Here is a 13,927-nt window from a genome sequence, read left to right as displayed (position 1 = left end):
AACATGAGGTCAGTGAGTTCGGCAAGGGTGGTGACCTTGCTGCCCTTGACCCACCCATCGAAGGCCCGACTAAAAAAGTTTACATACTCCACCCAGGTGGTGCCCGGGATCTTCCTGCAGTCCCGGAACCGTTGGCGGTACATTTCTGGGGTGAGGCCGTATCTTGTGAGGAGAGCCTCTTTCATGTGGCTGTAGGAGGTCTGCAGGGAGAGGGGTAGGTCGAGCAGGGTGTCCCTTCCTTCGCTCAGAAACCGCCCCCACAACCCCGCCCCCCAGTCCTTCTGTGGAATCCGATGGGAGGTCATGGCGACCTCGTAGGCCCGAAACCATTGCTGAATGTCATCGTTTTTATAATATTCTTTGACCACATCCTTGGGGATGTGGACCTTCTGTTCCGCTGGGGGGGCCGTCTCTCGGTTCCCCGAGGGCCTCCCGTCCTCATTTCGGGCCTTGAGTTCGAGTTCTTTTAAGCTGCGTTCGTGCTCTAGTTGGAGCTTTCTTCCTTCGTGCTCCCGTTGGAGCTTCTTTTCTTCCAGTTCGCCTTGTACGCGCATTTGCTCTACCGCTAGCTTTTTCTCCGCTAACTTCAATTCGCCCTCGATTTTGAGTTTGGCTAACTCGAGTTCATGACTGCGGCTTCTCTCTCTGTCCGCGAGTTCTCCCGGGGATAGGCCCCCGTCTGGTACAATGCCTTGCACCTGATTGTTGCTGCTTTCACTTGGAGGGGGTTCGGCTTCGTCGGGGCGCTCCCCCGTGCCTTCCGGGCGGGATGCCCCGGTCTCCACCCAAGTTTTCAGTGCTTTCTGCAAGTCTTCCTTAGTGTTGAGGCCAGTGGTAGCTATTTTAAGTTCTTTGCAAAATTGTTTTAGCTCTTTGTGTGTATTCTTCCAGATGCTCCACCTGGAACACTCTGTTGGCGTTGGTTTCTGCGGAGCTCATGGCGCTTCCTTCTGCCATCTTTGTTGGTCGTGCGTCCGTTGTTCACTGTACGATCTCTAGGTGATGGGCCCGAATCCCGTCGCTTGCCACCAATGTTAGACGGCGACCTCAGAGGAGCCCGGAAAGGGGTCCTGACTTCCCTGAGTCCCACCCGTGTGGTATTGTAGCCGGGCACTGGCGAGAGATTTCCCAGGGGGAGGAATCTCGCAACTAGGATCGTACTTCTGGCACCACACGACACAGAGAGACCACACTGGGTATTCTCAGAAACAAGCTTTATCAAATAGGTATCACTGCAAATATGTACAAGGTGAGCACGGGCTCAAGAGTCTCGGAAAGGTAGGGGGTAGCGGGACTGTCTCTGGTAACGGTTCAAAGCAGGGACGTATCCGGCGCACAGCTCACAATCCTCGAGCTGGGGGATACGTGGTCGGAGTCGGGGTCCGGCGGGACCGTGAGAGTCTGGGGGAGCCACGAGTCACTCAGCAGGGCTCAGGTACACGTTCGGAGGTCTTACGATCTTCAGGGAGCCGCGAGTCACTCAGCAGGGCTCAGGTACAAGTTCGGAGGTCTTACGATCTTCAGGGAGCCGCGAGTCACTCAGCAGGGCTCAGGTGGGTTCCAGTTCCAGGAGCCGCGACCACGTCAGCAGGCTCTCGTTGTTCCAGCGTTGAATCTGCCGGACAGTCTCAGAGTACCCCTTGTTATAGGTCGACCCCGCTTTGATGTCCGGAGTCTGCACAGGCAGGGGTCTTGTCACCTGGGGGCCGCTTGTCGGGGTTTCCTGCTATTGTCTTTTGATCCTTTCAGGGCCGGGTCGGGAGGAGTCCCAGACACCCAGCAGGCACGGAGCCAGCCCGCAGGGAGGCCGGAGGGCCGATCGAAACCCATCGTCCCAGGGGAGTTCAGAGGTGCGATAGAAACTGCTCCTCCCTCTCTCATCCCCTGGAAGCGTGATGTCCTCCAGCCGGAGTGGCGCCTAGAGGCCCGGGTCGCGCTGGAGCCGGGCGGCCATCTTGTTGCAGGGAGTGGGCACGCGGGCCCGGGGTGGCCGAAAGGAGAGAGGCCATGGACGGGGATGTCCGGGGTTGGTGCAGGTGTCCTGGTGGGAAAGGTCGGCTGGGCCGCGTGCTTGGGCTGCAGGCACCAGGTTTCGGTGGTGCGGGGGCACGGAGGGCCATTCTACGAGGCCGGGTCCAACAAAGGGGTTGCCTAGAAGCCCAAGGAGGTGTGAACCTCTTGAAACTTCTCCTACTTCAGATGAGGCACCAGGTGTAAATATAGGACCCTTGGATCCAACTATGTAGTACACCTCTGGACAAACTAAGAAGAAGGACTGCAGTGCTTCGCTGCAAGAAGGACTGCCACTCTGCTTACCTTCTACCTGCTGCCCTGCTACCTGAGCGAAGGACTGGACCTGCCTCTTGAACCCAGGATTGCCAGAGTGACTCCAAGGGTTTCGTGACCAAAGCCTGAATGACAGAAGGCACCAACCACATTGAACCTAGCACCTGGTCGCTGCCTGCTGTGAGTCCTACCCTCCCATGTGGTGTCATCCCAGTCCTGAACCCTTGGAAGTGGGCCTGAAGGTGCTCTGCCAGCCCAGCTGTGGGCCCAGCAGAACCAACGCATCGCAGCTGGAGTGCGAGACGTCTCCATTTAGAAACTCTGCATCAGAGCCTCTGCGCGATATAACGCCTCACAAGACTCCACATCAGGACCGCTACCTAGTTCATCGCTGGCGCAGGACTTCGGATCGCATTCCGCGGTCTCATCAGAAACGCTGTTGCACGATGCATCCTCTTGACTTGCAATCCCCATGACGATGACATCCTCACACAGACGTGGACCCTGCATCACAAACCCTGCAGCTTCTTTGGAACCAGCCTGTGCGCAATGCATCCTTGACACAGGGCTTTGCATCATGAACCCCCTCATCAATGGCCTCCTCCTTGACGATGACATAGGACCTCGCCTGGCAGCTCCTCAGAACTGACCTGGCAATGCATTACTGACCAGTACCTTGTATTGCCTTGGCTGCACAATGCATCATACCAAGATTGAAAGTACTCCTGTTCAGCGGGCCTAACTGGCTCCCTGCAGCCGGCCCGAGCTCCATTGCTGTTGGCCTGATCTTGCGATTTTGTCTTGGTTTGGCGCAACCAGATAACCAGAGTTGGCGGTTGGTGCATTTTGGTGCTATTTTGTCTAAAATATTTAAAATTGCATAACTCCGGTTCTACTGATTGGATTTTTGTTGTTTTGGTCTTAATACAAATTGTACTCTATTTTTGTAAATTGGTGTGATATTTTGTTGTGGGTTGTATTTCACTTTATTAGTTTGAAGTGCTGCATAAATACTTTACACATTTCCTCTAAGGTAAGCCTGACTGCTTTTGTGCCAAGCTACCAGAGGGTTAATCACAGGTTAAATTGGAGTTGCTTGTAACTTCACCCTGAGAAAGATTGTGGTTGCTAATTGATTAGGGTTTTACCCCCACAACCAGTAACACAATTTCTCACACAAGCCAAACTGTTTTCAATTGTATTCATTTATGCACTATGTCTGGCTGTCTTAGCTGCACTCCTGTCTTCAGACTGCACTCTGTCCAGCACTTTGATACTGAAATGGATGAGAACGGTCAAAGTCCCGGACGGAGGATAGATTTATTTAAAAAGCCCTACCCAAATGGGTGAAGACTATGTCAAGGGAGTGACCCAAAGCCTTCTGCTAAGGAATTACAATGATCATCACTGTAAAATAAAATCCCCAACCTTAACAACCATTTTTTCTAATTGAAAACCAGTCTGACCAATCATGCTAGAAAGTTGTTGCATTAACTCACATCTATGTCCAGGGGTCTGTAGGCCACAATAAATGTGAGGGTGATCTCAGCAGAAGTGCACACTGGCATACGGGTAGTTTGTGGAAAAAGAGCCCAAGCTTGTGTTTTGAACCCTCTGTTGAGGTCATCTCTAAATATAACTGCCACTTTCTTCCCTTTCCTCCAAGCACCCGCCCAGTCTTGGAGGACTCACTGTAGGTCAAACCTTCTGGAAAGGCTTCCAAAGCATTGAATAAAGCACATGACAGCAGATTAACTGGAGCAGGTAAACATGATTAGCCAATGCTAATGGGCATTTGAACCATAGCAGAATTTAAGAACGTTCACCAGTTTGATTACCAGGTACTATATGAGCATTAACCCTTCTGTCTGGAACGTTGTTGGTAGAGTGCGATGCCTTACATTGTAGACAATTCCATCACGGTTCTCACATTGTGATTACCATTACACTGCAAAGTTATACTTTGTGGGACCTTTACATTGCTGCTGGTCACTAGTATAAGGCAATCTGAGGCTTGACCGCTATTTTAATAACAATTTGGCTCACCTGAGATCTGATAAGCTATCATTAACAATATTAGAGCATCACTGAACATTGGGAAACTTGGCATATCTACATCCTTGTATAAATGAAAGACTATATTGTTTAAATAGTTTAAATGGTATTATTATTACTGGTTGGACTTTATAACTTATATTGATAGCTAATGTGTTTGTACTTATTTGAAGATAAATGTGCTTCCTTATTTGTCACATAATCCTGCATATTGTCTTAGTACGTGATGTATGTTTAATAAAATGTTTAGTTTTTTTGTTGTTTTGTTTTTTAATACTGGATGTTTGTTTCAATTTTTTTGAATTTATACTTTAGGTTTTGTATGCTTCTTTGCTACCTGCTGAATAAACGAATATGTATGAGACGTTGCTGCTTAGGTGGTAAGTAGTATTTCTAACCCCATTATAGATATTTATAGATCTACAGTGGTTAGAAATGCAACAAATCACCTAACCAGCAAAGTATGTCCTCCATATATATTATGGCAAGCAGGTTAAATGCTTAATGATGTGTACTCCAGTGAATAACAGTATTTTGGGAGAGCTTTCACAGTCTGTGGGGAAAATCACATATGCTCTACTGTGAATTTCAGACACAAATAATACCAAATATAATTTATGTTAAATATCACCATTTCTCACATTTTGTTTAAAAGTTGAACTGTAACAAACAATAACTTTGTGTGATATGAATAGTAATGCTGATATTATTTTCTCTATGATATATGTGTAAAATTTACAGAATAGACCCTAATAAGCTGTTTACTAATGCGGAGAACCTAATTGGTGGTGCTGTTGGAGAAAGTGCATTGAAAGAAAAGTAAGTCTAAAGGAGTAATTTATACAAAAAGCAGCTAAATATGCATAAATTACACTGTAAAGACCTGTGAAGTTGTTTATAATAATAACAAAGACAGTTTTTTCCCATCATATTATATTACTTCTTTTGAATATGTTTTCTTTAGGAACGGTTAATTATACTTTAAGATCATTGTGTGTACCAAATAGAGTTTGTTTTCTACTTTGCTCCAAGTTTCAAACACCGCTTCTAATTCTCCACTCACCTCCCATCTCCATTCCTGTCCTTTGCAGGCGTCCATCCCTGCACTGGCAGCGCTTCCTAGGGAGGCAAGTCATTAAGCCGCCCTCCTAACCATGGAACGGCCACCCACAACACATCTGAGCCTTCTCAAATTACTCTGAGGGGGCACTCACCTACACACCTGCTCAAGTGTCTGGATATCCTCACGGGCGATGAGTGCACTATACAAATAGATATAACATAACATTGCATACCCATTTCAAAAATAGTCTGTGTGCAAATTGGTTTGTGAATAGGAATGATATATTGGGCCCTGAATCACTTCTGGAGACAAGTACCTGCACTTCTTAATTCACCATCTTCCCAAAGGGGCCTGTATATATCACCTGAAACCCCAACTGTTCCTGTGATTACAGTGTTGTGATGATGTTGATAAATAGAATGTGTGTAGTGTGACAGCAACCGCAAGAGGTATTTTGACACTAAGGCAAAAGTCCTAAAACACCTCAGATAAGTTTGTGGTAAATCAGACTTGGGGCACAAAGCAAATTCTTCGGGTGTTTATGGAGAAGAAAATAGTTTTTCTGGCAGCATAGAAGAAGAGGTTAACTTTTCCAAGACATTGGTGTGAGATAGGAGACCTCTCTCCCAACTAACCTAAACTCTGCAGATGAAAGGAAGAGTGTGGAAAAAAGCACATGTAGATTGAAGATGTTGAGAATGTGACCAGCACTGAAAGTGGGCTTGATGAAAATCTGGGTCCAGTTTGTCAAGGCTTAATAGCAGATTTAGAGAAATTCCAACAGTACTCTTTTGGTGACCTGTAATCTGACCAGTAGTGTATTTTCTGTATGCAAGGCCAAGCATGAGCCGTGGTCCAGTGTATTGAACTAGCTCCATCTTAACCCGCTTGTATTTAGAAACCTATAATATACGTTTTTACCATTATCCTGATCAGAGGAACCCACAGTCTGGATTACAGTCTTAAAATTATGTGGAGGATAGATAAGATAAGTTAAAGTATTTTAACACAATAATTAGACCAAATACTCTTGTTGATCTGAGGTTTCAGGTTGAAGTCAAAGTAAAAAATTAAAGCCCAAATTACAAATCGTCTCAACAGGCCCTGAAGTGTCAAATCGGAGGTCAGTAGAGCATCTTGACATAGGTCATTTAGAACTGGTGGAAATACATTTCAATGATTTACAAATCATCCATTTTACCACTGTTGAGACAAACCCTTTGAATTATGTTTGAGTGTTCAGTCTTTCATTGACCAGCCATATAATGAGCTTGACATCATCACAATAGCTGTGAAATATGAACCAGAAGGTTATAAAATTCTTTACCCGGGGTCACATTTCATAAATCACTTGCACTCTCAAAGAACATCTTTGCACTGAGAGTGATTGGCCAGTGAACTATAAGGGCAAAAGAAGACTAGCTAGTGCCAGCCGAACAGCTGGTTTTGAAAGGCCTTTCTACCACAAATATGTAAAAGAAATTCATTGTGCATCTTTGGGGGCCCAGATGGCTACATGTCCCCCTGCCTGACTGGGTGAACGTGAGCCTAGAGATGACAACAGAAAGCTAATAGAAGCCCGAGTGATCAATCAGTTTTTTAGCTCTAGTTTGAATAAAGCAGCTTCCCGGGGATCAAAGTATAGACTATTACAATAGTCTGTGAGTGACCACACACAAGCAGCAACAACCCTAGTGTGAAGTTTTCTGTATAAAAAGGAAAGTTTTTTCTGCTAGTGTGAAATTTGGGGCAGAAGGTGTAGAAATTAAGTTAATCTGAGATTCGAAAGGTTATTTTTTTCTGCCAGCAGGGTGCATATGGATTTTAGAGCAAGAGTAGTAAAACCCTCAAGCTGATGGGACCAGATTGATTCATTCTAGCTGGATTCTTGCATGCTCTTGCCAACCCGGAGCATCTCAGTTTTATTTCGATTCAACTTAAGGAAGTTGTTAGTCATCCAACACTGAATACTCAAGATCCAGTCACTGAGGTAATTCAGCGAGCCTGGGACAGCTTCCTTTACCTATTCAGTGATCTGCTAATTATCTGCATATGATCATGCAAAGCAGCCATATGATCCTATGAGCTGTGCTAGAGATTAGATATAAATGTGCACCAACAATGGTGATAGCAAAGAGGCCTGAGGGACTCTGCAATTCACCTTAAATCTGCGGCACCAAGAAGGGGGTAAAGAGAGAACCTGTTTTTGGCAAGTGAGGAAAGAGGAGAACCAGACAGCTGCTCTGCCTGCAAGCCAGCCTTGAAGATGGAATGGTCTACAGCATCGAACTTGGGGTATACAGCTAATAAAACTATATTTTCGGAATCCTCTTCATATCTGATGATCCTTTTCCCATCCAAGCCTAGCAATAGGTCAGTTTCACTGCCTCTGCTGGTTCAAATATCAAATGGCGAGTGTTTACATTCTCTGAGTGTTTGAGATGACTGGATAGCTGTTAAGCAACAATCAGTCATACAGTTTACATAGTATTGGTAGTTAGATAATGTACATGTAGTTCTCAGTGACCTCACGTCGAAGTTGGCTTCTATGAGTGAAAGAGTGAACAGTCCTGCCTTCCATGAGGATTTTAGTGTGCTAGTGATTTAATTGAAATTTAAAAACCTGGAAACTGTGGTTGAACAGCAGGAGCAAGTGATTGAAAAACTGCAAATGGTAAATATCACCTGGAGAGCCAGAGTTAATTCAAATTACAACCATGCTGACCTCCACTTGCAGGAGGGCAAAAAGCCTGTGCAGCTGGCAAGACCAAAATGTTGGGTAACCACAGCGTTAGCAATTTTTGAGATGAAGAACTGCCTAAATTGTTGAGGTACTCCTGAGGCACAGGAATTGAGTAGTTACAAGGGTTGCATCAAATATTTGACAAAAGGCAACAGCTGGAGTGAGAAGTTCTTGGTTGGTAGAATCTGAGAGTTCGGATTCTTGGCCTTTGCATTGAAAAGGTTTCATTATAGACATGCAGCTGTATTTTATACATCAGAGCACCTTCCTTCAAGAAATAATTATTTCAATTTTACTATTTCATTGCTAATTTACTATTGTGTTGCCTGGAAAAAACTTTTGAAGGTGCTTAAGGCTTCCTCTATGCCAGTGTCCTTGGGATTTAAAGTGAAGATAGCAATAAGCCAGCCTGTGTTTTCAAAAAAGTATTGATGTATGTTCTATCTCTGGCTGGCTTAGCTCCATCCCTGTTTTTAGCCTGCGCTCTGACAGGCAGTTCAATATTGAAATGGATGAGATAATTATCAATCCAAGTCAGAGGCAGAGATCCATATACAAAACCCAACCAAAAGGGGTGAAGACTAATTCAAGAGAGTAGGACACCCATCACTGTGTATATTAAAATCCTCAAACTTAAAAACCTTTGCTAATTGGAAAGTAAGGTGACCAATCATGCCAGAGAATTGCCACATAAACTTCCCACCTATGTCTGGGGGTCTGTAGTGCACAACAAATGTAAAGGTGATCTCAGCAGAAGTGTTCCACCGGCAGACAAGTAATTCAGAAAAAAAGAGTCCCAGCCGTTAAAGTAATCTCTAAATATAACTGCCACAGTCTTCACTTTCCTCTGAGCACCCGACAAGTCCAGGTAGACTCAAGGTAAGTTAAACCCTCCGGGATAGCAGCCAGAGCATTGAAGAAAGGATATAACAGCAGGTTAACTGGAGCAGATAAAACTCAAGCACCATTGCTAATGTGCATTTACACCATGGAAGATTTTAAGATGGTTCAACAGTTTGCTTACTGGGGCCTTAATACATCATACATACTTTCCTTGCTTTAGTAATGGCACACCTTTCAAAAGGAATGAGATAGAGTGCCCTATTATGATGAATACACTATCCCCAGAGCAGCTGCAAACTTGTGCTGCCCTTGCGGCAGCGCATTCTCAAAATAGGGAGCGTCTGCTTCGAAGCCTCTCAGTGTTTCTCTTTAAAGAGAGCCCAGAAATGCCACTGCAGGTTGGTGCAGTGACTGGCTCCACCCGCCTGCGGGGCAATGTCTGGGATGTCCTTGGGACCCTTTACCCCCTTCCATAGGGCTACCCTCAGTGTGTGCACTGACAGTGCTCCTTATTTTATGTGCGCCTCAGTAGGGTAAAAAAATTCTTCTGCATATTAAAGGATGTGCTCCACTCCCCGACTGCCCAACTGTACTGATGTCTGGATGCCTAATGTTGATTTTTGTTGTCATAAGCAAATATAGATCGTGCATGTGGGTCATGACATAGACCTGTCTCACAGATTGCAGTCTTGTTGGACTGGGAGGAGCACCCAAAGCGCCACCCTCATATGTTGGAGGGATACTACCTTCACCAGGAGTTGAGCACCATGAGCACGGTGGTGGCAGCATACTGTGTAGAAATCAGTAGGAAAGAACATGTCCTTCTTAACTGCTGTCACTGGCATGAGGCCAAAAGGCTCACTCACTTTTTAAAGTTCCGCTGCTGCGTGCTTCACTCACCTTTGGCTACATTATAATTGTGTGAAGTGCTGCACAGCGCAGAAGTGGTGTATCTGTGCTGGGTGTATGTGTGCCTGGGGAGGGCGCCAATGAGGGTACAGGGCTAATGCAGCACTGAGCAGTGTGTGCATGGTGTGTGCATGTTCTGGAGGTGCATGTGCCTATGGGTGGTACAGTACCTGAAGTATGTAGTGCTGTACAGTGCGTGCAGAATAAGTTCATGTGCTAGGTGAATGTGTACCTGTGACTGGTAGAATACATGAAGGATACAGTGTGTGTGTATCAAATGCATGTGTTGGATGTATGTGTGCCTGTGATTTGAACATACATGAAGGGTACAGTGCACGCATATGCTGGATGTATGTGTGCCTATGAGTAGGTGCCAGGTGTGCTCTACCACGAGGCAAGGTGGATGCTGGATGATCATGGTGACCTCAGACACATCCATTCTGCTGGACATGGTGTCTTTTCTGGGGGGGTGTTCTTCCGGTGGACACAGGGGACAGCACCTTCCAAACCAGGTATTAAATAGGTCACATAAACATGCACTGAATTTTGATTGCTACCTTGTAATATTTTAGGTTCGTGAGTGTTATAAATAAAATGTTTATGTAATATGTGTAGTTTATCTGTGGTGAAAAATGATTTGCATAAACTGTAACAATACTTTATGGAATTGAATATACTATTGTAGTAGGTGCTAGATTTGAATGTATTGTTTGCATTGCATACAGTGGGGGGATGGTGGTGTCGCCAATTTGTAATCATGTGTACTGGGATGTGTAATGTCACACAGTTGCTGCTAAAGGGGTCAGCAAGCATTAGGCAGGATGTCGCACTGAGGTGAGTATCTATTGTGTCTTTAAAAAGCCACTTTACTTTTGGGCAGAATTTAAAACACAGGTTTACATCCACAGATTGCACACTGTCGCATAAACACCTACATGCTACATTGCCTAAAATCCTGCATGACCTTGAATTGCTCTTTCCTTCCTGTATTTAAAATGCCCTTTTCCTTACCTTACATGCCTTTTTTGTATACTCATAAATCTCAAGTCTCCTTAAAAAATAATTTACTTCTCACATACCCTCCCCCTCTAATGATCACACCTAAGTCACTAATGTACTGCAAAGAAGATAATGCATGGAACTAACTTAGGGCTCCCGGGTAGCGGTGCTTCTCACCGTAAAGCACTTCAACGCCTCATCTGAGGTAGTAAGCGCTATATAAATGCAATTACAAGCATCTATGGCCCCTTCTCTAATGCCAAAGTACCCTGAGGTTCACAAAGCAGAGGCACATGTCCATTGCCCCTCCTCCAGGCATAATACGGCCCCAGGTAGTATATGAGAGTTAACTCCATCATCAGGCATGTCAGTTGTTACAAGGCAATGGTTTACATGACAGTACATTACATTATGGTAATCATAATGTGATTACCATTACATTGTGATGTTTTACTTCATGAGACCTTTACATTGCTGTTTAGGCAGTAAGTAGTATTTCAAATCCCTATCAGTATTTATATATCTATAGGTGTTTGAAATATAACTCAAGACCTAACCAGCAAAGTAGCTCCTCAGTCTGTATTGTGGAATATTATGAAACGCCGGTTAACTGCTTAATGATGTGCAATCTTGTGAATAAGAGTATTTTAAGCAGTTTCCCCAGTATGTGGGGGAAAGATATATGTTCCACTATATATGGCAGATACAAATAATCCCAGCTATAATGTATGATAAATCGCACAATGTCTAAAAGTGTGCTTTAAACGTGGACTGTTACAAACAATGACTTTGTATGTATGAATACAAGGGCTGATATTATTGTCTGTATGATATATGTGTAACTTTTACAGAATAGTCCCAAATACAATGTTTAATTATGGGGAGAACTTGATGGGTGGCAGTGATGGAAACACTGCATTGAAAGAAAAGCAAGTCTAATGAATATGTTGTTTTTACACAAAATACAAGTAAACATACTTAAAGTACACTGAAAAGACTTATGCCATTGTTTATAATTGCAACAAAGACTGCTTTATATGGATCCCACTAAGAACTTGGGGGCATATTTACAAGGGCCATATCTCTTCTTTTTTGGCTTTTAAAGCCAAAAAAGCGGAGATAAAAATATCGCCCTATTTACAAGAGGGTGATAACATGCATTAGCGCATGTTAGAACCCTTTTACCCGACGCCTCCCTTTGCATCTCTAATGAGATGCAAAGTGGGCGTCACTGGGCAGTACAACCTTGTAAATATCGCTGATGTACACATCGTGATATTTACAAGGCTGCCCACTCATTTTAGCAGACGTTAGTTTTTGGATAAAACAGCTGTTTTCTCCAAAAACTAACGTCTACTAAAATGCACACTTAGCTATACTTACCATTGGGGTGGATTATGCTGATACGACAACAGGGTCGTATCAGCAAAGGTATCGCCGTTTTCCATGGAACATCGCTGGAAAACCAGTGATGTTCCATGGAAACATCGCTATCGCTGGGAAATTATCGCCATTGCGCTATGCGTTGTTAATACAACGCTAGCATGGCGATAATTTTCTGCGATAGCCAGCGAAAACATTTTTCTCGCTAAGAGCGGCCAGAGATAATTATCGCTGCCGCTTGTTAATATGCCCCATAGTTAATTTCTGGTGCCATTAAGAGTTGCTGCCAATACCCAACAAAACTACCCTCATTTAATGACCATCACTAAGATGTCAAACTGCGTCCGTTCACTGGGATTCACAACTATGAGGTATGTCCAACCAACTGAGCTAACCTAATGGCTGATCAATCCAACCTTAACTCCACTACAGTAATTTTGTTACACATCTGAAGCAACTAGGCAAGTCCAAGGATTTAGCCCTTACAAAAATGTAGCTAGTTGTGTGATGCGACAACTTTGCATACAAACTTACAAAGTGAGAGCTCAGAAGAACCACCAGGCACATGAAGTCTATCCAAGAGCCTAGTGTAGCACATGGACAATATACCTGGGGCCTGATTTAACTTGGGATAGTGATGGAAAATTCTCAGATTTTGTGAGGCAGTGCCACATCCAGAGGAATTTCCTCTAACATATTTTCAGAGCAGAAAATTCCTCTTTTGAATTTTCCTCCAAATTTAGGGGCCTATTATGATGCACCGTACCGGGAAACGGGACCGACCGCCATAGGTGCGGAGGTCCCGCCATGGAAATTAGGATGCCACTGCCACGGTGGCAGTGGCATTCCGCATATATTGCATTGTGGCAGGCGGTGCTTTAAGCAGCACCCGCCACAATGCAATATATGTATGTCGTGCATTTGCATGCACAATGTGGCAGGCACCGCGTGGTGCCTGCCACATTGTGCATGCAAATGGAGGGGGGTACCATGGGTACCCCCCAAGTGCACCCCCAACTCCCCCAACCCCTGGGGGCTCACAACAGGCCCCCAAAAGCAAACTCCGCCTGGCTTTCCATGGCGGGGTCTCCGCCATGGTAAGCCCTGCATCACCGCCCATCCTGAAATGAATGGCAGTGTTTTGCAGACACGTCACCATATAGAAGCTCTTTTCCGCCCGGTCGCCTGTCTGACCGGCGGAAAACCGGCGGACTGTCTTTCCGTCTGCAGGGGTCCCCCCTGCCATCGTAATATGGCGAGGGAAATGGTAGGCGGGCGGGGGGAATTAGTGGGTGGATCACCACCGCCATACGGGCGGTGGCAATCCGCCCGCCAACCTAATCGACCCCTTAGTTCTTTTCCAATTTTCAGACTCCACTTTAAAGGCTGTTTTCTTTTAAAGAATGCTTTCCCATCTCCAGCTATAAAAGCATCAGCTCTAACTAAAATCATGGGTTCTAGTTTTTCCATCGTATTACCTCACCACATCACCTCTGTGTTTAATATCTTTTTTATGTAGGAAGAGTTTATTATACCTCAAGATCAACATATGTACCAAATAGTGTTCATATTCTACTTTCTTTACGTTTCAAACACTGCTCCTACTTCTCCACTCATCTCCAATTTTATTTTATCTCTGCCTGTCT

General features: G+C 44.8%; 1 protein-coding gene across 1 annotated transcript in view; it reads left to right on the top strand.

Moving 5' to 3' along the window:
- The window catches only part of LOC146821407 (uncharacterized), a 1,203,178-nt gene that overhangs the window by 584,687 nt on the left and 604,564 nt on the right, over positions 1-13,927 (top strand). Inside the window, exon 37 of the mRNA XM_085609844.1 lies at positions 5,083-5,160. Coding sequence (XP_085465970.1) covers positions 5,083-5,160 — 78 coding nt within the window. The remainder of the gene's footprint in view (positions 1-5,082; positions 5,161-13,927) is intronic.

Source organism: Triturus cristatus, chromosome 6, assembly GCF_964204655.1.
Source record: "Triturus cristatus chromosome 6, aTriCri1.1, whole genome shotgun sequence".
Classification (NCBI taxonomy): Eukaryota; Metazoa; Chordata; class Amphibia; order Caudata; family Salamandridae; genus Triturus; species Triturus cristatus.
The sequence above is the reverse complement of the archived record's forward strand: the minus strand, read 5'-3'. Positions and strand labels throughout refer to the sequence as shown.